The sequence below is a fragment of the Cyanistes caeruleus genome, chromosome 2 (assembly GCF_971803275.1).
Source record: "Cyanistes caeruleus chromosome 2, bCyaCae1.hap1.1, whole genome shotgun sequence".
NCBI lineage: Eukaryota > Metazoa > Chordata > Aves > Passeriformes > Paridae > Cyanistes > Cyanistes caeruleus.
Window position 1 is genome coordinate 98,359,848 of NC_141702.1, and position 23,205 is coordinate 98,383,052.

The 23,205-nt window shown below is 43.2% G+C and overlaps 2 protein-coding genes across 14 annotated transcripts; one reads left to right on the top strand and one right to left on the bottom strand.

Moving 5' to 3' along the window:
* Nucleotides 1-1,655: 1,655 nt before the first annotated feature.
* Nucleotides 1,656-11,400, bottom strand: NSL1 (NSL1 component of MIS12 kinetochore complex). Of its 3 annotated transcripts, none has more exons than XR_015283688.1 (6): nt 11,138-11,400; nt 10,816-10,900; nt 8,995-9,125; nt 6,535-6,589; nt 3,798-5,615; nt 1,656-3,202 (listed from the first exon to the last, which is right to left on the bottom strand). XR_015283688.1 is itself a non-coding variant. In XM_086878604.1 (6 exons), the coding sequence occupies exons 1-6, from the start codon at nt 11,387-11,389 to the stop codon at nt 2,924-2,926; spliced, it is 870 nt and encodes a 289-aa protein (XP_086734730.1). In that variant the 5' UTR covers nt 11,390-11,400; the 3' UTR covers nt 1,656-2,923. The 3 variants fall into 3 exon arrangements, 1 of the variants encoding a protein (XP_086734730.1); XM_086878604.1 differs by having other exon boundaries at nt 3,798-3,865; XR_015283689.1 differs by lacking the exon at nt 1,656-3,202 and having other exon boundaries at nt 4,680-4,943; nt 5,472-5,615.
* TATDN3 (TatD DNase domain containing 3) lies at nt 10,816-16,471 on the top strand. 11 transcript variants are annotated; one of them, XM_086878599.1, is made up of 10 exons: nt 10,822-10,907; nt 11,512-11,544; nt 11,634-11,707; nt 11,905-11,989; nt 12,680-12,742; nt 13,792-13,901; nt 14,300-14,355; nt 14,555-14,667; nt 15,418-15,498; nt 15,755-16,370. In XM_086878599.1, exons 1-10 carry the CDS (start codon nt 10,866-10,868, stop codon nt 15,896-15,898), a joined length of 801 nt encoding a protein of 266 aa, XP_086734725.1. In that variant the 5' UTR covers nt 10,822-10,865; the 3' UTR covers nt 15,899-16,370. The 11 variants fall into 11 exon arrangements, 9 of the variants coding, with proteins under 9 accessions (XP_086734728.1, XP_086734725.1, XP_086734729.1 ...); XM_086878603.1 differs by lacking the exon at nt 10,822-10,907 and adding an exon at nt 11,354-11,441; XM_086878598.1 differs by lacking the exon at nt 10,822-10,907 and adding an exon at nt 11,356-11,441 and having other exon boundaries at nt 15,421-15,498.
* The last annotated feature ends 6,734 nt before the right edge of the window (nt 16,472-23,205 follow it).

Genomic DNA, 23,205 nt, shown 5'->3' on the forward strand with positions numbered 1-23,205 from the left:
GAAAGCAGCTTAGTCAGCTGAGCTTACATTTCATAATGGCAGTTTATCAGTGACTTTTGTCTGCACTGAAGCAGCCTACACACATGCAGACTAGTCTCTGATCACAGCTTAGCACAGCACAGCTCATCTGGAGAATGGCACGTGTCAGAACTGGGTCTCAGAGCGCCCAGCTTTCCAAACAGATGTCAGGGTCCATGTGAAGATTTCTAGAAGAGGAGCTTCCCCTTTAGGATTGTAATCCCCTTTGTTCAGAAAGTACACACAGCAAAAGCATGCGTGGATGCTGCTCCAATTTGCAAGTTTTTCTTGGCTGGGGATGGCCCAGCCTGATGAACAAAAAGCCCATTGCAGACAGTACACACTAATAAACAATGCGGTGTTCTGTGTCACCCCCAAAAGCCAAGGAATTCAAACTCAGTTTGCAAATTAACCTAAGCATCCATCACCATTGAGCAGTCTTACAAAATTCAAAGGCTATAAAAAGAAAAACTACCAGACGTTTCTTGATGCAATACCAATTCGGCCCAAGTTAAAAATAAGAAGTTTGGCTGTTGTGACATTTCAGTAGAAGCCTGATTAGACATGTCTTGCACAACACTGCCAATTCCTATGAAAAGTTAACTGAAGGACAAAAGGCTACTGGAAAGGGAAAAAATGAAGTGTTTTATATATTTCTGCCAATGGGAAGAATAGCTAGTTGCAGTTATCACTGGCTGTAGAACTTTTTAATAAACAATTGAAAAATTGCTGAACATTCCAGTGTTGAGTTTAGCTCGTCACAGAACTTGCATTTAAGGGGAGGCTCACTTTACAGTGCTGCTTGGCCAAAAGTAGCCATTAGATTTTAAAATTCCTAGTTTATACGCTGCACTTGGAGTCCTGATTGCTTTATCATTTTCTTTACACAATCCGTTTGGCCAACATTTCCAGATGCATTTCTTCTTCCACCCAGTTGCAGTTGCAACATGGGCTATGGAACAAGTGACTGCTATAACTCAGGGCATCCATTCCCACTTACCTGAAATCCTGTGCAGACCAACTATACCTCAGTCTCTAAATAGAAACATGCACTGTAGTGTCAATCTATTCTAAGTCATAAACCACAGTGCTTTCCCTTTTTATTTCTTATGGCATTTTTCCTACCCCAGCCATTTTTGATGGAACTTCTTCAAAAAGGTACCTATTTCTAGCTATTTTCTGTACTTGCCTATCATTTGCAGAGAAGAGCAGAGAATCTTCTGTTAACAGAGGAAATGGCCAAATACTGTAATAGTTGCCATGCAAAATCTTGCAGGGCTCACCTTAGCCTAGCAACACCCAGGATCTGTATGAAGAAAGCCGTAGAGGGGATTTTCAACGCCGCACAGAGCACGGGCACTCAAAATAGCAAATGGCTGTGTGAGAAGCCGTCTGAGCCACACGTTCCACAGCTCTGCAGCTCCAGTCCCTCTCACATCCTGTCCTCTCTTACACGAGAAGCTTTGTAGCCCCGAGATTAATAACACTTGTGAGTTCAAAGGCAGTAAATGGAACTACTTCAGTTACTCAAGCCAGAATTTAACACAGATGTCCTCTGAAGTACGCTCACTGCTCAGCCACCATCTATTCCAGGTGACACTATGAACTCTATTAGAACTGACAATATTATCTGAAGCTTTGATCTTCCTTAATTGATTTAATTTACTTCATATAAAAACACACATTTGTATATACAAGGACAGGAAAAATATTTACATATAATGACATATACAAAGTCTCAGTACAGATACTCACTTTTACAAAATAAATGATGCCAAAATCTGTTTTCTTGAGAATTCTCAGTCTCTTAGACATCAGGTTGGACCTGTCTTCTTAGCACCACACATGTCATTAATAAAGCTTCTAAAACCACCCTCCATTTACTGTGTAAGAAATATGTTACATAACAGACAGAAGTATTTACTGCAGGCACATGCAACCATAAACTAGAAGAAGTTATAAATAGTTAAGGCAAAATGCTCAATTTAGTAGAAAAAGTTATAAATATTTAAGGCAAAATGCTCAATTTAGTACTAATTTGGAATCTTCTAGGTACTAATGAGTAAAGAAAACAAAAGTAAGCTAGCTCCAGTGAATACCATTTACTGGTAGCCTGTACTGATCTTTACAGTTTAGTCAAACAACACAAATGCAAACACAACCCAAGTCAAGATCCTCTCATGGGTAGAAATATTGTCTCAGAAAACCCCAGGCTGCATAATTGGATTACATGAAATTAAATGAAATATCAGACCCTAAGATGCTGATGTTTGAATTCCTATTCAGAAGAGCAGACTGCAAGTAAATACATACAATCATTAAAAATCCAAGTTTCAACAAACATGACTATAAGTAAGCCTAGATGACCTACATTCAGAAAAGGTAGAATAGCAGGGACTATTGTCACATGTGTTCATGGACTTCTCCTTAAAACTCCAACATTGCATCAAATCTGGTGATTTCAATATGCTGCAGTGTCAATTCATTAAAATAAAAGCCACCTGTCTCAGTAATTAATGAAGGTGCATTAGGAGAACTAGACATTCTCCAACCTCCTTAGAGACATGCTGAATGTAAGTGGGCAGTCAGTGGTTCCCTAAAAGACTGCCTACATACATAAAGCAGGCACACGAACTCTGAGAAGCACAAAGACTCAAGCTAAAAACTGAGCATAAACTGAGTTAAATGGCAAATGCACTTGCTGGATATTGGATGCTACTGGTACGTGTAGGCTTTCATATACCATCATCATGTCAGCAAAAGTAGAAATATTTAAAAGGTCAAACACTGATAATTAAAGAAGCTCCTGTGTATATCACTGAGGGGAGATGAGTTCTGAAAAAACAGATGGAACACATGGAAAAAAAGTACAACTCAGATTCCAATGTGAAAACACAAAAGAAATTCATGCACTGAGAGTGATCTTCCTCGGCCGCAGTGGGTAACGCCTTCTCCTGGGGGCATCTGCAACTTTTCTTCTTTTTAGCAAAATATAAGGATTTTTACTGGAAACAGTTCCTGTTGGTGTGACTTCTCCCGGTGGTACTGAATTTTGGACATTGTTTTCCTCCTTCACACTGCCACCAGAAAATACTTCCTGCCGCAGCTTGCAGAGTTCCAAGGTTGGTTGCAAAGTTAATGCTTGGGAAAAACCTTCTGCTTTTTCTATGAGTGCTGGAATAGACTGCAAAAACAAACCCAAGTATCTCAAGTTACATGGGAAAAGCAATGGTTATAAGGCATGCAATATGCTAATGAGATTCATACAGGCACAAAAGCCTCAGCGTCTGCAGAGATGACACTCAGGATGGTGGATGAGGGTTATGAATGCAGACCTACCACCCTAACAGTGAGATGTCTGCATTCAGAAACCATGCAAAGGATATACCAAGTTGAAGTGTTCCCTTGTTACATCTCTAAGCTCAGGAGGTATCAAAGGAACACTACAGCTGATGCCTAAGTAAGTACTGAATTAACAAATATCATACTCTAATATGAAGATGAAGCTGTACAAGTCTCCAAAAGATGTTCTGTTTTCCAGATGCTGCAGGTTCCAAAATCTCAGTAAAAGTATTTCCTACAGCCACAGACTCATCTCCCTTACTAGCACGTGAGGGGGAATGCTTTATAAACACAACGCTTCACCTGCTTCATAACTACACACACAGGCTTTTTTTGACCAAACTGTAAGGAAAATGAGTTAGAACTCCTGTTTTGTGACATATTACCAGATCAAGAAGATAAAAACTTATTTCTCTTGGAGCACACAGAGGTCTCACCTGCATTGCTTCGCTGATCTGTCTGGATGCCACTTTTGTCGCCTGCTTCAGATCTGCAATGTAAGCATCTACAGACAAACACAGCACAAATCAACTTCTGAAATGTGTTTCCTTCCCCCATTACTCACTATCAGAAAACAGACAGAAAACTAGTAAAGTCCCTGTATAAAACCTAAACCTGGAACACATCCCTTTCACTGTAACACTGAGGAAGACAGCTGGCATGGTTTATCTTACTAGTATTATTCTTTATCACTCAAACTGCAGTAGAGGCTAGCAGTCTCAACTACAGAAAGCCCCAAAGTTCTTACCTAGAAAACACTGAGCCAATATTTGAAACAAGAGGACAGTTGTAAATAAATAATTGCACAAAAAGATTTGTTTTCAAAACTTTTACGCTCATATTACATTTGATAAAAACCACACAGAACACAGAGAATAAACACCACTGTGGAGAACATGAGATGAAGAAAACTCTTTTTAAGGAGGGCAAATAAATCATCCAATGTCTCTGACAAGTTGGCTTTTACAATAAAGGCTACTTTTTTTGTTTTTCCTTCCGGCTTAACTTACCAAGCATTAACACCAAAAAGAAACAAGCATAAATAACATTAACTGCATTAATTCTGCTGGGCTAACAAGGAAAGAAAAAAAAACCCAACAAAACAGCTTTCAGGAACACTGAAGCAGGCAGCAGGTGCAGAACACCAGGGGAATACAGCATATAATCAACTGTAGTAGCAATATGATAAGATCACCAATACATTAATTCTGTATTCAAGAGTTAAACTTTAGCCTATTATGGAACTGTTTTGCATGTTCTCCATCCACAAAACTTAAAATGAGCAGACAAGTATACTTCTGGGAAGTAAGGAGCCTCACCTCCACTACTATTAGTTTTCTGTAGGGTTTCACCAATGCCTGCAGTATGACACGGTGTCAGGTGGTGCACACACCGCTAAACCCTGTTAGGGTTAAACACAGCATTGTGTTTTGAAGTCAATCTTACTAGTGCTGCTGAAGGTGTTTTAGCCCAGGGTTACAGTGACTCCCTGCTGAAATGTGGTAATCACCAAGAGATGGTGTTTGTTGAACTGTCCATGTGTCCGATGTGCTGGTCAGAGCTGGGTTAGGAACACATGATCCCTATGTGAACACAGACATTACATTGCACCATCATCCAGTTTGGAAGAATAAGCAGTCCAGAAGCAACCTCTTTAAACCCATCACAGAGCCCTATGGAAGGGCATTCTCTAAAAGAAGGATATGTCCATTATGAAGCATTCTTACAATAGAGTATTGAGATAAGGAGGCTAGTGACCTTATGAAATGGCAAGAATGGAGTTAAGTAAAGAAGAATTAATTATTTTGATTATTATACAAAGACTGACACACAGTTAAATTAAATTTGCCTACAGGAGTTCGGCTTTACATAGCTGGCATTATGCTCCTCAGTGCTCAAGGCTTTCCAAAACATAGGGAAATGAAACAAGGAAATGAAAGGTATTGAGTAATCTAAACATTTTTGGTTTCTGGCAAAACTGTACTTGCTAAACTGGGATACATGAACTTCCCAAAGACTACATAATACCAAAATTCTCGATGGTAACTTTGCTACAGCTTTGCTGTTACCAAACCCAAACCCACAGTATTACAGTGCAAACTGCTACTAACTTGCAAGTAGTTGACTGACATCAGAAAAGCCTGGATTTGAACACTAGAAACCAAAAGGAACTCAGATATAAAGTGACCCACAGTACTGCTCCTAGCGGCTGCTTTGTTGCACAGGCTGGCACTGCTGGAAGCCATGTCTCCCATCTACAAAGAGGAAATGATGTTTAGAATGAAGTCAGATCAGCAGGGTGAGAACTGGAAGATTCAGCTCAGCTCCTCAAACTCTGAGCACCACTGCTTGTTACACCAGCTTTACATCATGTGCAGTAATTCACTGTGAGGATTCTCACTTTTCAAATTAGAACTGCACTGCTGAATTCTGTCATTTTTTAATACTTAACAACAGGCAACACAAAACTTCCCATTTATTAAGGCCAGCCTCAAGAGAGCACATCCCAAACACCTACTGCAAAATCCACCACCTTGTTCCAATGAGTCTGTACAAGGTATCCTTCCAAATCATGCAGCCAACTTAAAGCATTGTTTGCAGCTCTGTTCTTTCATCAACCCTCACAAGTGACACAAGCAGGAAGAAATTTGTGTCCTGCTTAGCAAGTTAGGACTGTCACCTAAGTCAACACTGCCACCACCAAGTCCTACACAACAGCTTTCAATTCCCTGAAGGAACTGATTAGGAAGAGAGGTTGAAGCATTTCAAGTACTCATGTAAAAGGAACACAAGAACAGACAAAGTATAACGTCGGTGATCCATCCAGTTCCCCATCTGGCCTTCATCAGTGACGAAAGAAAGAAGTAAGGAAGCCTTCTGGGGGCAGCTGTGTGACAATTTCTCCCAAATACACACACAGTGAGGCCTTTGCCAGCTTTTCGCCTTTAAGTACAGTGCCTAACTGCAGGCAGCAGTCAGAACAAGAGAAATGGACATGGTAAAACTCAGGCAGCTATACATTCACTCATGACAAACTTGTAACTTTTTAGTTTATCATTTAAACAGTCAATTTTAAACAAGCTTAAAGAAAGAAAACTTCTTAAACATTTACAGTTAACTAGTAAATGAGACAGTGAGTAAGTTAGCCAGATGCCCTTCCCACAAAATCTTTACCTTGAGAAGGCTGAGGTCTTATCTCTGCAGGTTTTACCACAGGCTGGTAGAGCTTCTGCATATTAAAAAATAAAAAGAAAAAAAAATTATAAAATACCTCCTTGGTTTAAGAGATATCTAATATACATAGAGCAGTCAGAACAATGGAGATGTGGTAGAATTACTTAAATCAAGAATCTATTAGAGGTACAATTTATAGATATTTAGTTATGGAAAGTAGAATTCTGGTTAACACAGTTACACTCTCTGTAAGCACATCTCCAGAATCTGCTTTAGTTTGCAGAATTCTAATTATTAAAGCATGAGAACTGACATCCAGGTATTTTGGAAGAAGCATTGCCACCTGCTGCACAACTGAGGAAGAAGAGCTGCTCTAGCTTCTCAGGAGCTATTCACAGAATCAGCATGCTTTCACAGAGTATCAAATTCCAACAAAGGGTACATTAAGATAAAAAGCGAAGAAAAAGGAAACTACATAAACAACTACACTCTAGCCCTGCAATTACTTATATAGAACTAAGAACACCCTGCTTCACAAACTGTGAGTCTTGTGACCTCACATCAGTTAACTGAGACATGAAATAAACTAATAACTGAATATAACCCATACTTAGTTGTATTAAAGGTGGAATTAGAAACAGCGAACAGGGAAGAAGGAAAAAAAGCAAGGCCAAGGGAACAGAAGTTGGATCATCTGCAAGTTAGTGTTCTCAACTTCAGGAGCTGTCCCTCAACCTTCTTCAAATAAAAGCAAGTAGTGGAAAGCTACTTCCTGTAGTTTTGGCAGAGAAATTTTTTCACAGTTCACACAACTTCTTAGCAAGTTTGCAGTAACAGCTCCAAGCACAAGAACAAACATGGCTTGCATTAGTGTCAAACTCTACAGAATATATTGACTGAAAACCCACAGGATGATCTCTTGCTTTGGCAGTTGCAAGGAGATTACTACAATAAATGAGTGGTTCTCTCCAGATAAAACACATCTTTATGGCTGCTCTTTATGCCTCAGAAAGCATCACACCATTAGCCATGGTCAAGAAAGAACAAGAGAAATCCTCAACCAAAATCAAAGAAACCATTGGTACCTTTGCAGAAATAGCTGAGACATGGCAAAAAAAGGGATAAGCATTTACAGAGATACACTAAGCTTTCCATATTTCTTACATGTATTTCTACATATTCTCTCAGGGATAAACTAAACTTTTGCAGACAATTTTAATTAAAATAATCATCTAGTTGTGGTGGTGTAAACTTTGAAGAGTTCAGCAAGAGAAAAAAAGTAGCACGAGAGGTATTCCAAGTAACTCATCCACTGTGGGACTCAGATAGCAGAAAGATTAAAAGGTCTTGTTAAATCTTGGTGTTATGCAATAACGTATTTTATTTTAGTTTATTCTGTTTGCTTGTTTTACATACTTGGTATACTGACAAAACAGAGAGATCACAAAGGCAATATATGTTAGAAAATATCTCACATGTAAGACAAAAGCATACCCATGCACATTTCCTTACCATAAATCATCTCTGTCTGGCTAACCTAGAGAATTAACATTTGTCAATTTTATTCATCAGAAATGCAGTGCAGGCTCCTATACAACTTCCTAAAAAAATTCCTGTCTTCTTTAGTATAGAACAGCTGAAGATGGAAAGGACCTCTAAATACCCTCCTGAAAGCTGGGCCAACTAGGGCAGGTTGCTCAGAGCCTCATCCAGTCAGCTTTCGAGTATCTCCATGAACCTCTCCAAGGATGAAGACTCCACAGTTTCACTGGGCAACTTGTGCCAAAGTTTGACTCTGCCTCAGCCTTTTGTTTTTTGCCAAAGGAATCCTGATTAATCAGGAGGTGAGCAAAAGGGAGGCCTAACATGACTTCAGGAAAGAAATCTAGCAGCTGAGGACACGCCTGGGCTGTTTAATGCCAGTAATTACTTTATACTGCGTGTCAAAAATCTCACAGAATTTACTGTGCTGATTCATTAATCCACACTACCTTTTTTCCCATGCTTTACTGAAAGTCATTACTTGATGTAGTTACTAGCTCCAAAATGTGCTTAGGAAGCCACTGACATTTTAAGTCATACACTGCATATGATACTATTTATCTGTATGTAGTGTAACATTTTGTTCCTCAACCAGCCCTTGGGCAAGGACTTCAGGAACTCAGAAGATAAGTGGCTACTGGTTTGTAAATCCTGATTCACCAGGCTGAAGCAATCTGCTCCAGTTTCTTTGTGCCACAGAACCAATTCAGATACAGTCACAATGTTTTGTGTCAACCCTTAGTAGCTACTTAGTAAACTTACTAAGTCTAACCCTTAGTTACTGCAGAACCAGTTAATGAAAAAAGGCAATTTCATGTTATGATAAAGAATCAAAAGAAACCATGGGAAGGAGCTTAAAGGTCACTGGATGATTGATTTCTTAATGCAAAGGTTTTTTGGAAGTCTTAGGTTACTCACCAACATCTCCTGCTCTGCTTTCATGGTTTGGATAGCATGTACCAGGATCTTTTTAGGCCACTGTTTACGCCTAGTTGCTGTCTCTACTATTAATTCATCAAATTGATCCTCCAGAATTTTAATACTGGAATCTGAAAGTGACAAACACACATTGTTGCTATGGAATTCTCAGACTTTTTTTTTTTTCTTTTTTTTTTTTTTTTTAGACAAACTTAGCAAGAGAAAGAAGCTTTAGATCTCAAATAAAAAAATCATGCATGATTATCAACACAGAGATAAATGTATGTCCTGAATCTCCTTGCTAAGGCAGTATTGAGCATAACTTGATGTTGGTCAGTTATTTTGAAGTAAATTATCTCAGGGGGAGGCAGGCAAAGAACCATCCAGGGAATAAAATAAAAAATGTTTTTTTTAAAAAGCCCTGTGAACTCTGCATCTGTGAAGAAAGTCTTACAAAGCAATGGCTATCTTTTAAGGAGAAAAATGGTTTATCTGTGTGATTTACAAGCATTAAAAAACTCCAACTGTACAAACAGTAATTGGAAGCCTAACTGATTTTATATCACACAGTGCACAAATAAGCAGTTTAACATTTAAATTCACTGTTCCCACAAATGTGTTGAATATAACTTGTAAGTCATGCAATGTTTTCCATCTAGTGGTAAAGAATGGATTTTGAGCACCCTCTCTGGGTCACTCTGTGCAGAATCAAGTGATTGCAAAACTCAAAAGGGAAAAGTCAAGGTTTTAACAGTTTGTGTGTTTGTTTTAGTTATTTGTTTTAAGATGACCATGAAACCATTTAAATATAGACAGGGAAGACTTAAGCCACTGGTCAACATAAACATGGAAGGTACAAAATGTCAGATCTCTTGGTGACTCAGACTGGATCAGAGATAAGCACATGAGTAAATCTATATCGAATTAAAAAGCACAACATAGTCCTTACACCTGCTTTATGCCAGCTGTGGGCAGATGACAGTGTCTCAGTTTTGCATCATGAGACCAGTGCATTTTTGACCTTGTAGTCTAAGTAGCTGGAGTTTCATCATTCTAGACCTACAACTGTGGATACTTCACAGAATCAGTGAACAGTCTGGGTTGGAAGGGGCCTTTAAAGGCAATCTAGTCCAAGCCTCCTGCAATGAGCAGGCACATCTTCAACTAGATCACATTGCTCAGAGCCCATGTTTGCTCACGTCCAATGTTTTCGGTTCAACAGCTCCATAGTTAGCTCAATGTATCTGTATTTTCAGCTCTTTTGGAGTGTAACAGCAAAGAGCATCAAGCTGCAGGCAGACAGCACCTAATGCCAACACACTTGAGTGAATGAACTGCACAAAAATTTTGTATGGACACCAGACTACCAAGAATCTCCATTATTATTATTCAAAAGACACTAATTACATTGTTTCTATTACATGTATTTATATAGCAATAATTTTCAACAATCTATATATTAAACAGCAGCAACAGAGTTTCCTAGGGTCTTTTGACAGAAGTCACTGCCCCCAACACTCAAGCTGGAAGGACCCTCCAGAGCCTTCTGCTCACAGTAGGTTCAACGCCCATTTCAAAACAGGTTGCCCAGAACACTTTTGCCCAGATGGTTTTTGGAAGCCTCCAGTAGTGGAGACAAGCTCTGGGCGGTCTTTTCCAATGCTCTGTTATTCTAAGAATGAGTTTTTACTTCCTTACAGCAAGTCAGAACCGCCCCCTTCAATCGGCCCCTTTTACCTCCGGACCAAACCAAACCAAAACAAACCAAACCGAACCGAAACAAACCCACCCAGAGGGAAGCGGATGGAAACCGCCGCCTACCGTTCTGCAACGGGGAGTCATCCGAGGCCTCCTCCCACGGCTGCCCGTTAATGGTGACATTCTCCTGCACCTTTTTCTCGAAGTTCTGCAAGGCACGGGACAGGCTGAGAATCCGTCCGTCCGTCCATCATCCATCCATCCATCCATCCATCCAATCCCTCCATCCCGCAGGAAGGGCCCATCCCGCCTCCTCGCCCTGCCCAGGGGCCACACCGGGGCAAGCCTTCCCCTCACGCGGCTGCCGAGCGCTGCCGGCGGGGCCCGCCGGGCCCTGTGCCGGCACAGGACGTTCCCGCTCCCCGCTCACCCACAGCGCATTTACCTCGGCGGCGGCCCCGCCGGGCTGTCCCTGCTCCAGGGTCCGCACGAAGGGCGCGCACAGCTCCAGCACCGCGCACAGCCGGCGCCGCGAGTAGCAGCGCACCCGCGGGTCCCGCTGCGCCGCGCCCTCCTTCCCCAGCTCCTCCGGCGCCGGCCCCGGAGCCGCCGCCATTTTCGGCCTGGGACGCGGGGAAAATGCCGGCCCGGAAGCGGAACCCGCGGCCGCCCGGTGCTTTCCTGCCGGGCGCGGCATGGCGGGGCCGGTGGACTGTCACTGCCACCTGGCCGCGCCCTGTTTCCAGCGGGTGAGGCGCGGCGGGCGGGGGGGAGGCCCGGCCGCGGCCCCGGCGCTGAGGCGGTGCGTGTCTCTTGCAGGATGTGGCGGCCGTGGTGCGGGCGGCGGAGCAGGTGAGGCGGGGCCGGCCTGTAGGGACCCTCTCCCCGCGGCCCCGCGGCTCCGCCGGTCTCAGCGGGCCGGGGGTCTCTGTGTGCCGCAGGCGGCCGTGTCGGCGCTGGTGGTGGTGTCGGAGCGGGCGGGCGAGTTCCGGAGCGTCGTGGAGCTGTCTGAGAGGTGCGAGGCCGGCGGGGATCCCGGCGCCCACCCGTGTCCCTGGCGCGGGTCCGCGCCTTGGGGACTGACGGGGATGCGCTGCTCCCCTCAGTCAGCCAGCCCTTCTTGTCTTTAAACCTGGGGTCTCTGTGGGCTCTTGGCGTTAAACTTAGGTTTTCTGTGGTCTTTCGCACTCTCGCTATCTGTTCCGTGCCTAGATTCCCAGGGTTTGTCTTGCCGTGCCTGGGAGTTCACCCCGTTCAAGAGGTTTCTCCAGAGGAGCAGCGCAGTGTTGCTTTGAAGGTAAAACACGGCCTCTAAAATACTGCTGGGACTTTTCAGGACAGACGACAGGATGCTCCGATCTGCCTGATTTACCTTCGGGTCTGCCCAGTGATTTTTCTGCACTCTGTAATGCAGGAGACCCAGCGGACCAAATCCCAGCCTCTCTCAGCACATCCCTTTGTCCCTGTTAGTCCTTAAAGTGGAATTGTTCACTGGAGTCATCTGGCTGTAATACTGCAGTGAAATGGTTTTAGAAATCCCAAGCGTGCTTTGCTTGCAGCAAACAGCATGGGCAGATGTTCCTTTGTTAACATGGGAACTGGAAGGCAACTGTTTGTAGCCTTATCTTAAAATCTCAGGGAGTTGTCTGCAGCCATTTAATGTTGCCAAGCTATTTATGGGCCTTGTTTTAATTACCTCTGGTGCTACTCTGAAAAGTTAGCTTAGGATATTTAGAATAAGGTTTATATATAGAGAGAGAGGTAGGTAGATATATAGATATAGATATAGAATAATATGTAATGAAATGGTTATTAAATAAAGAAGATAAATCCTTCAGGCTTCAAACATTTGACTGCACAGCTCACAGTAATGGCAGATTCTAAAGCACAGAATATCAGAACAGTGAATGGCAATTTAATCATAATGCTGGGTTCATAACCTTTCCTCTTGTAAGGGCAGTGAGAGTTGCATCTTTTATTCTTGCAGGATCTGGATGCTGCGCTGCCTCTTATAGAGCTTTACAAAGACAAATTGGTGGGGATTGGAGAAGTGAGTGAAATTCCAAAACATCTTTAAATCTCTCCAACAGCAGCTGTCACAGGAATTACAAAAATTGAGTCAATGCTTGTTTTTCTGTATGTGATAAGAATTGCTGTCAGCCTGAACAAGCACTAAGTCTGACTGGTAGTTCTCTTAATGTGCTTTCCTTTATAGATTTGCTTGATTCCTTCTTTTCCTCCAATATTGCTATTAGAAAATAGATGGAATTTATGCTGCTGGAGTCGTTGGAAGATTACATACTTATGCTGTCTCGTGTTATATCCAAAGGCAGATCCTTCAGGCCTTCTCTGACAAAGTTAGGCTAAGCTGTGATTTCAATACACCACACTGACTTGTACAGTTCTTTTTTTTTTTTTTTTTACTCCTTTATCTGTCTGTATCCATCTGTTGTCTCCTGTCTTACATGTGTTTATAAATGAATTGAGGCTTTAGGATGGAGCCTGCCTTTATTTGTGTGTTAGCATCAGAGGGACATACATCTGGTTCTGTACTGGCTACAGAAAAAGCAGGTTTTGGCAGAGCTTTGTAGCTAAATTTGCCATGTTGTGTTGTATATGTATAACTTCCCTCCGTCTAACTGTGAAAGGGACTGCTTTAACAAACTTTAAATTTTGCCTGAACATGTTTAGATAAAAAAATTATAGCATTAATGAGTAATTTTTGGTAGAGATTGGACTTCAACTGTGGGTTCAGGTCAGAAATTTTGCTTATACTGGAGATACATATTCGAGACTTAATCTGACATAACATTCAATAGAATATAAACCTCCAGAAAACCAGTGACAGACTAAAATGTTAAATACCCTTGTTAGTAGCTGTCTGCCCACAGATGCTTTCATAGTTGAAAAGCTTATGGTTGAGAATGCATTCTTTTTTTGAGTTAAGCTGCAGCTGAGCTCATTTTAATTGCAGTCTCTAGTATACATATTTTGAAATGCTTTGCAGTTTTGAAGGATGCTATGCCTTTGTATGTCTAATTATGGTTTTGTTAAGTGTTAGGTCTGTAAAACTTTTTCCCTTCTCTTCTTGTGCTGCAGGTCGGACTAGACTTCACTCCCAGATTTGCCAGCACCGATGAACAAAAGGAAGGACAAAGACAGGTTTTGATCAAGCAGATTGAGCTGGCGAGAAGACTGGACTTGCCATTGTAGGTTTTGTTTACACCAGAAGGAGAATTTGCTAGGTCTCAGTAACATGTTGAAATACTTCCCAGGATTTATGGTTATTAGGTGCCCACAGAACTTTTTTTAGATAGATTAAACTGTCATAAGTATCCTGTCAGTCTCGGGTTTGAGATTTAATTACAGAATTTTCCTTGTATTTGCACTTCTGTACAGACATCTTATATGTCCTGTCCATGCTATGTTGTTCCTATATCTTTACTGTAGCTGAAAGGATTCATATATAGTCCCTGTTTTTTTTTCTTGATAAAAGTTGTAATACATATTAATTATTTTCATCCCAAGATACTGTTTGTTTATATTTGCAAAAAAAAAAAGGTATTTGGATAAATTTCCTAATGTTGGGCCTCTCCTTGCTGTGCAGAAATGTTCATTCCCGCTCAGCTGGAAGACCAACCATTAATCTCTTGAAGGAACAAGGTATGCTTTTATTGCATTTCTTCTGCCTGTTGGCTTTTGCCAACAGGATTTCTCCAGTTGTGCCACATCCTCTCATCAGTTTGTGTGTGTTTAACTCAGGAGTTTCTGTGTTAGTTCTGTATGGGACCCAGGTCCCATTGGAAGCTGTCGTGGCAGCCCTGCTGTAACCTGATGATGTGGTTTGCTTTGTTTCTCCAAGGTGCTACCAAGGTGTTGCTCCATGCTTTTGATGGGAAGCCATCTGTAGCCATGGAAGGGGTGAAAGCTGGATACTACTTCTCCATTCCTCCTTCCATTATAAGGAGTGAGCAGGTAACGTTTTGTCCTGCTTCCAGCTGGGGTCTGCTCCTTCTCTGTGCATTGCACATTTTTACCTTGGCTGAATTTCTGCCTGGGGCTTTTGCTTTATCTGGACTTCAGAGGGGGAATTCTGGCTAAAACAGCTCAGTTACTCCTGAGAACAGGGGGTGGTTTTTCTTGTTTTATTGTGGTTTCCGGTGAACGCTTCTTTGGAAGATTCTGCCACTGTACTGTTTTACAGTAGGGACAAGAAATGTAGAGGAGTAGTTTTTGTGATAGGACTGCTTTCTGTGATAAACTCAGGAAATGTAAGAGAGGAAAAAGTTTGATTTAAGTGGAGGGAGCATGAGGGGTGGATATAAATAGGGATGAGGTTAGGTACTTAGGAGGAAGGAAAGCAAACTGGTGTTGAGAGGTGAAACAGGGAGGAGAAAAAGATACACAAATATTATATGCACAGAAAATAGTAAATTGCAATTGCACTGGCAGCTCTATAAGTGCAATATAACTGCATGGTTTAATAAATAACAATGAATTTGGCATTGATGGATATTTAGAAAACAGGAGAACCCTAATTTGAGGGGACTTCTTGAGCAGCTCTTGGTGTTCTTGCTTCCATTCAGAAATCATTGATAAAATGTAAACAGTGGCACCAGAGTCTTTTGATGTTGCCTTTAAATGTAGGGAATATCCTCTCTTCATGTTTTTTTCTCACAGGTTTAAGTACATAAAGCATTTAATGGCTTTCTTATTTTCTTCAAGAAGCAGAAGCTTGTGAAACAGCTGCCTCTGGAAAATATGTGTTTGGAAACTGATTCTCCTGCTCTGGGGCCTGAAAAGCAGGTAAATGATGGGAGGGAGGGACTTCTGTGTATTTGTATCCAAACCTACACCTTGTGGAAGTCAGCTACTGGCACAGGATAGTGGAGTAATCTAAGCATGGTTAGAAGAGAGGAAAGAGGTTTCCATGGGAACTTAATGTAAGAGGAATGGATACGTGTCAGTTTTCTGCCACGCATGGCATGATGTGACTGAAGTTGTGTCAGAAGCACTTGTGATCTCTAGGGGTCTGTAATTGGTTGGTTGGTTTGTTTTTCAGGTGAGAAATGAACCCAAAAATATCTACATTGCTGCTGAATACATTGCCAAAATTAAAGGAATTCCAGTTGGAGAAGTTATAGAAGTGACTACACAGAATGCACTAAAAGTATTCCCCAAACTTCAGCACTTTCTTCGGATATAAGTTCAGAAACTGAAATATATGATGTTGCAGAAAGTATTACTTGTGGTGTAATTACTAAAACCAAGGTACATCTTGTGTTAAAGTGGAGTTTTGCAGTTGGAAGTTAAGATGTAAGGAGTGTTATATAGCTGGATAGGATAAAATTGGGAATTTCTAAAAGGCTGTTGGTGCGCACTGTAATAATCTCTTGGATGTGATAAAAACACATTGTTCCTTTGCATCTCTCATGTCTATGAACACATAAATTGTAAAGAAGAGCACCATAAAATTGTCAGTTTAGTTTCTCAGGCTGCTTACCAGCTGCTCCTAGTCTGGGAGATGGCTCCTGTACAGTGCTTGACTCCTTCACTCCTTATTTCTGCTGACTGAAAGTCACAAGTTGTGGACCTAGTCATGATAAGAAAGCTCCTGTTACAACTGGCCGATTATGCATCCCTTTGTGAGCCATTAAAAGAACCCAGCTGGATGGACATTCTCTGTATTCTGTGCTGACTGGACTCTGAGTGGTGCAAGAAGCAACATCTTTTCAAAATACAGTTGGAAGGAAAGAATTAAAGCCCATCTACTCCTCTCCTTTTCCCGTGTATAGAGCAGTAGTTGCCAAGATCTTGGCTACTTTGAGAAGGATTTTCTTGGGTATTTCAAATTATTTATTTTTTTAATAGTGTTCAAAGAAAAAAGACTGGGTTTGGTCTTAGTTAAGGATTCACTCTTCTAACTGCTCAGTATCAGGAGATACAGGATGTGAAAGGGAGACAAGCTCAATTTTGTTGTATATTGGAGGTGATCTGTGTTGTGCGGTGTCCTAAAACTGAATCTGGTCCACCCTCACAGCACCTGTGTGGACACGGGCCTGTGAAATACTGATCAAAACTTGTTGATTATAAACCAGCAATTGAACCAGGTGGGTTTTACATGGCACCCAGCTCTTCTGAGGGCCACTAAGTGGAGGTTTTCTCTCACTATGGGGAGTTTTACCAGGTCAGTGAAGAAAATATACAAGTATTAACTTACTTTAGGACCACCTCAGCAGGGCAAGGGGCCCAAGCTTGCAATATAGGTCATGCTCTATCCTGAAGTCCTGTTTTCCTTCATGTCTTCCTCAGTTTCTTAAAAACACATTGTCAGGAGTTTTTTTTTGCTGTCTTTATCAGAACAGCTGTTCTGCCTTTTGACTAGAGGTAGCTTACTAAGTTTAAACATGTGTTCCTAAACAGTTTTCAGCCTGCAGCAAACAACCAAACTTGAATAATTTGTCTCTATTACAACATGTATTTAAAGCAGCAAACACCTGGATCTTTGCTGAGTGTTTGATCCAAAGGAGTTAGAGCCATTCCTTATCCTGGATCTACAGGCACCATTTCCGCTAAATGGGATGAAGGACAGAGTTTGCCTCCAGATGGTGCTAGGGAACAGGTGTGCAATAGTCAGAATATTAGTGTTATTCACTTGATGATTAATAATCATGTCATTGGAGATGCTAAACGTGATAGATACCAGGCAACCTTACATGTACTTCCTGCTGCCTGTGTGTTGGGAAGTCTTCCAGTATTGCTGGGAAATGCAACTATGTGATGAGATGCTCTTGGCAAGAAGTCGGGCAGCATCCAAATGTTGGCAAAGTTTTGACCTAATTATTTTTCTCTATGGAATTCTTAGCAATGGATGAAAACACTGGTTTTGCAAAAAGAGGGAATATTAAGTAGTCTCCTCAAAATCCCTGTCTCTGCAGGGGTGTGGCATTGCTCTGGTTCAGCCTTAGTCTTACCGCAGGATGATTCCTGAGTGTTGGAATCCTTTTTGCTGTAGCAGAAACTTTTGACACACTCACTTCCTGCAGCTCCCATGTGGGCAGGACACTGCTGAGGTGGGCAGCCCCTGGGGGCCATGGGGCTCTGGGACAGCCTGTGTCCCTGGGCCCTGCAGCAGCAGGCCTGGAGCTGCTTTTGGTGGTGCAGGAGTGTGGTTGAGGCTGGTGAAGGAGGCACAGAGTTGCTCCCCCCTGGGCCAGGGAGAGCTGGCATTGCAACAGCCGTGGGCAGGGTGAGCCTGGCAGGGGGCCCATGGCAAAACAAGCTGGCTTTGTCCTCTCCTTAGACCTGCGGCGCCAGAGCTAAGTCATGGAGTAGGTGACCTGGAGTTCCAGAAAAGGAAAACGCGGTGTCACTCCCACCCTGCCTTGGCATCCCTGACACATAACAAGGGTCAGAAGCAGTGCCTTTTTCCCAGTGCTGCTGGTTCAACTGCGAGTTGTGCCCTGGTCCCCGCAGTCAGTGCTGAGGGTGGGCTGCAGGCACTGGAAATAAAGTTGTTATTCTGCCCAGGAAACTCTTTAAGGTGCTCACTCAGGACTGGTGGTACTGCTGTGCAGTGAGGAGGAAGTGTGGTTTCTGAGCTGGAAAACATCACCAATCCTCAGCAGTCATTCTGTAACTTTACCTCATAAGGGGGATTTAACAGAAAGCTTGGATTTTTGCCTGCATTCCCAGGCTAACACCTGGCCTGGAGAGGCTGGGGAAGGCTGGGTATCTCTGGGGGAGCAGCATGCACTGTGAAGCCCTCCATCCCCACAAAGGTTGGCCTTAGCAACATCAGTGTGTGTGCTGAACCCTGTTGCAAGCCTCTCAGGGTGTCTGGAGAAACCATGCCTTCCACTAGGTAACACAGGAGGCTGAAGTGGTCAAGGATGTATTGGAGGAAGGACACAGTGCAAATTCAGTGTTTTGGAAAGTAAGTGGTGACCCAAGTTTCCTTTTCAGCCATACCATCAATTCAGAAGGTCACACACAGCCCAGATGACCTCTGTCTCAGAGAATGGCACAGATTGTCTGCAGCAGTGTGGAAAGTGGTAGGTCTCAATCTCCATTGTACCTTCATCCATCAGCTTTCCTTGGGATGCTACAAACAGCAGATCTGGTTGCACTTTGCAGGACTCCCCATGTTGTTTTACTTGCAGGATGTTCATGGAGTGATAAAAAAACCAAGAAAGGGCTCTCTCTGTGCTCGCTGAAATGGTCTTCAGAGGGCTGCAGTTGGGTCACCCTCCCAGGGCCTTTCTTCTGAAATTTGTTTTTAGCCATGGATTAACAGGGCCTGAATCTCCTGAACTCTGGGGCAAACTGCTCTGAGTTTTTCCAAAATCTGACATGGGAGCAAATGAGGAGATGGTGATGAGGCCAAGTGGATGAAATGCTTTTTATTCCTGCTGTTTATCATGATAAGAGTTTGGACAAATTGAGTAAAGACTTGTACTGGAGGTGCTTCCAACAGACTCCTATGCAATGCATAGACAGGCTCTTAAGAGGCAAAAGCAAATAAATGCCTGGAAATGCAACTTTCATCGCTTATGAAGTTCTGCTTTTGTTTGTTTTTATATTAATGCAGGCTGGGGTTCAATCCTCTGTTCCCACTACAGAGCAGGAAAGTGAATTTGAGAAAGTCACTGGCTTAGCATAAAGGTTTATTGTTCTCCTCTTTGCTTTCTATAGGCAGTACAAAGATACTGCTGAGATCAAAAAAAGAATATGAACTGTCATGGCACCCAGTTGTCTCAACATTTTCCTCTTCAGCAAGCAGTTATCCATCTGTTCATTTTCCCTGCTGGGGTGGGTTTTTCTATCGTTGTGAATCTCTTGGAGCATGGGCATATAAACCCTGAGTGCACTGGGTGGTGGCCTCACCATGCAGTGAGTGCCAAGTGCCTCCTCCAGGAGACAGTGGATTTTTATGCCCCTGTGAGCTACTGTGAATGACAAAAAAAATGAGAAACCATAGTGAGGATCATGGTCCTGATGAACCCTGGGGCTGAAGGTGATACCCATCTCCTGAAATGTTTGGTGCTCTGCTCAGAGAGATGCTGCTTGATGCAAGTACAGGAGATGACTGCCACTACCCTGCTCAGGTCTGCTGATGAAAACAGGCATGTCGTTCCCCTGAGGAAGCAGAAATGATGAGGTACTGAAGTGCCTCTGAGACATGGCACTGAGGACAAGGAGCCTGGAGGAACATATCTGATGCCCTACCAAAGTGGCAGAATCAAAATATCTGGATTTTGTCTGCAGTGTCCGGGTGAGGTAATATATATGCCTTGTACCCTGCCTCCAAGGGCAGGTGAGGTGTCTGTGTGGTGTTTGTGGGCAGTGATTCAGATGAGCCCAGCCTGCCACGGCAGAGCACTGGCTGTGCTGAGGCTGAGCAAACCTTCAGCTGCCCGGTACAAGGGCGAGTGCAGGTGCCTGAATGACCATGAAGCAGCAGCGACATGTGGGGAAGCAGGGCCACATCTTCCTGTTTTGGAAGAGCAGTAGGTGAGACATGAAAAAGTGACAGTATGGGCAGTGTGATTGAGCTCCAGCTGCCCCAGATATCACCAGGCAGATGGGCTGGGTGAACACACAGACTGTGCCTGGGCTGGCTGTTAAAGCCTGCCTGCAGTGCAGGGAGAGCTGTTTGTGCTCCCCATCCTGCTCAGTCCCTCTCGACCAAGCTCATTGTGCTGAGGAGCAGCAGAGCCCTCCCAGTGGCCGCTGTCCTCTCCATCTGCTGCGAGGTCCCCGTGGCTGCCTGCACTTCCTGCACCTGGGCTGCCCTGGCTGCCAGGGAATAGCAGCTGATGTGTCCCTGCCTCCTCAGCCTCCCAAAGGTATCCTGACTCCACCACTGTGTGTGGTGGGGTTGATCTCATTCGGAGAAGAGCAGATGCACAGCGCCAACAGTCCAGGTGAGATGCCCACATGTATTTTATATTTCTGCAATCGTGTGGACATTGGGTTTAACTTGTTTAGTGTTCCCATGTGGACTTTGCATCCACTCTTCGGCTGTGCCAAGAGAGTCACCCAAGAGTGCAAATGGGTGCTGGGTTCCTTGTTGGTGCCCAACCTTAAAGTACATGATGCAACATTGATAGAAGTTGTTTCACAAGCAGTACAACCAATAATGCTTTTTTTTTGCTCCAAGGATTAATGACTTCCTCACCACAGCAATCCCAATCTCCTACCCATGTCCTGTGATGCTCCCATTACAGCCAGTGCTGCATTTCCAGCTCCTGGTGTTTCTCCCTGATCTCTGTCATGGTACCAGCAGCTCCTCCATGTACCTTCTGGGCTCTGCCTGTCACAGTACCTTGGCTTTCTTCTGTGTCCCTGTGACCTCCCTGTAATTCCCAATCTCTCTTCCATGGTGCCTCCCCAAGCCTGTTGGATTGTCATTTAGACTAGTCTGGGTAGATCATGTTTGGATAGCTGCTGGCATCAGACTTGGCAGCTGGGTGTGTGACTCCTCTTGGTGGCCTTGAGAGGGAATGGAGACAGTGTAATCTACCTATCCACAAACTCCCACAAACCTTCTAGGGACTTTGTATCTCCAAGACATTTTGTCTCTGCCAAATTTTTTTGACCACTGTCAAAACTTCTGAGCTGTGGATGTGAACTAAAGGTCAGCATGACTGTGTTAAGTGAATTCCATAGAAATGTGTATACATGGGATGCTGCATCTCCCGGGGGGAATTGGACCTGTTGCTTGGAGCCTCCTAGGCCTGCTCAGCCTATGACCACTGGTGAACCTGTGAAATGGACCTGGGGTTATCTAGCAGGAAGGTCTGTCTTTGTGAAGTGCACTGCCTGGAGAGGGCAGCTTTGAAGTGCTGATTGGCACTGGCTTTACTGTTATAAACATATAGAGAGAGCATTTTTGTGCTCAGATCATTTCTGGACACACAACAAAGGGCGAGGAAGCAAACAAATGGAGTGCTGTGGGAACACATTAAATGGAGCACCATGTGGGGAGTTGCAATCACAACATCACCAGATAACTTCCCGTTTCTCTAGGGGTAATTATTCCTGCCTGGAAAGTCAGGGTGGAAACTCAGCTCTGTACTACACAGGACCTCTGTGCTGAGTCGAAGCAATGACGTGCACATGCAGTGGGCTAATGTGGTGTATAATGTGCACAAGCAGATGTCAGCCCTGTCCAAAATAATCCCTCCTGTGTTCCTGAGGAGTGCAGCACATCCATTGATGACCTACATGTATGACATTTATCCAAAGATGGTGTTTCTTGACCAGCACATGTAGGCTGCTGTTGTTGCTCCAAAATAGTTTCTTTCACTTTCTTTCACCCAGTGTGCAAGAGGCCAACCCACACACAGAGTTGAGTTATTTGATTTATTTACAGTTCTGTGCAGAAAGCAAATCCAAAATACAGCCTTGTACCAGGGACTTTGAGGAAAGTTAACCCCAGCCCAAGACAGCACAGTAGCCCAAAGTGATGAAGGGCTTGGCTGAAAAGGCAGTGATTTGTGGTCTGGAAGGTTGGTTCAACAAGACCTGTTCCCTGGCTTTAACAACTGGTTTTCTCTGGAAAGGACACCACTTGGGACCAGGCTGCCAGAGACCTATTATTAAAAGGTTTCTCAGACGTTTCTCAGTACTTAAAATATGAGGCTATATTCAGCCAGATGATGAACACTGGGGCCTTTCTTTGCTCACTAGCAGTTACCTGGACTAACATCCCTCCAGCTCCCTTTGAATCTATCTTTCAATTTTGTTCTCAAAGGACTGAGTAATTAGGTTATTTAGGAGCTGTCAGCAACACAGGAGACTGGTACCCTCTGTCCTGGACAGTCATTTTCATGGTCTGCTTTTCAAGTTGTACAATAATACAATTTTGTATTTTGGCTTTGTTTATTTCAGGCCATGGAATCTGTCCTGCTCTTCATGAAACACAAAGATAAAGCTGGTGGCCATTGGTGAGGCAATCTGGCCACTGGTGAGGTAATCTGCTCTAATTTCTACAGAGCCAGAGGGTGCTTGATTTGGCTATGTGGAAACTGTCTGAAGCTATCTCATTGTAACCTCTGACTGCTTTCATTCCTCTGCGTGGACAGATAGGAAAAGAGTTGCGATTAAACCCTCAAACTTCATTTCTTGGCTAAACATCCATGCAGGAGTAAAATGAAAATTGCAAAATCCCACAAGGGGAGCACATTGATAGATGTCTGAAATGCTGGCTTCCTGCAATGAAGACATAGTAGGAAAGCTACTGAAGCTACTTTAATCTGTGCCAGGAGTGTTTTCGCAGCTGTTATCACATTTTCTTGATTTTTATTATTCATATGTTACTATATTTCAAGATTTGTTTTCTTTTGAAGGATACTGTCTTCTGCTCTGTTTCTTCTTTGATAAAAGCTTCTGCCCCTCTCTTGAGAAAATGAAGCTAGCAAAGGTGTTAGATCCCCCCATTTTGAAGTTCATCACATTTCATGAAGTTTTACATGACTTTTGGTGTGGGTTGGGCTGGACTTCACTCAG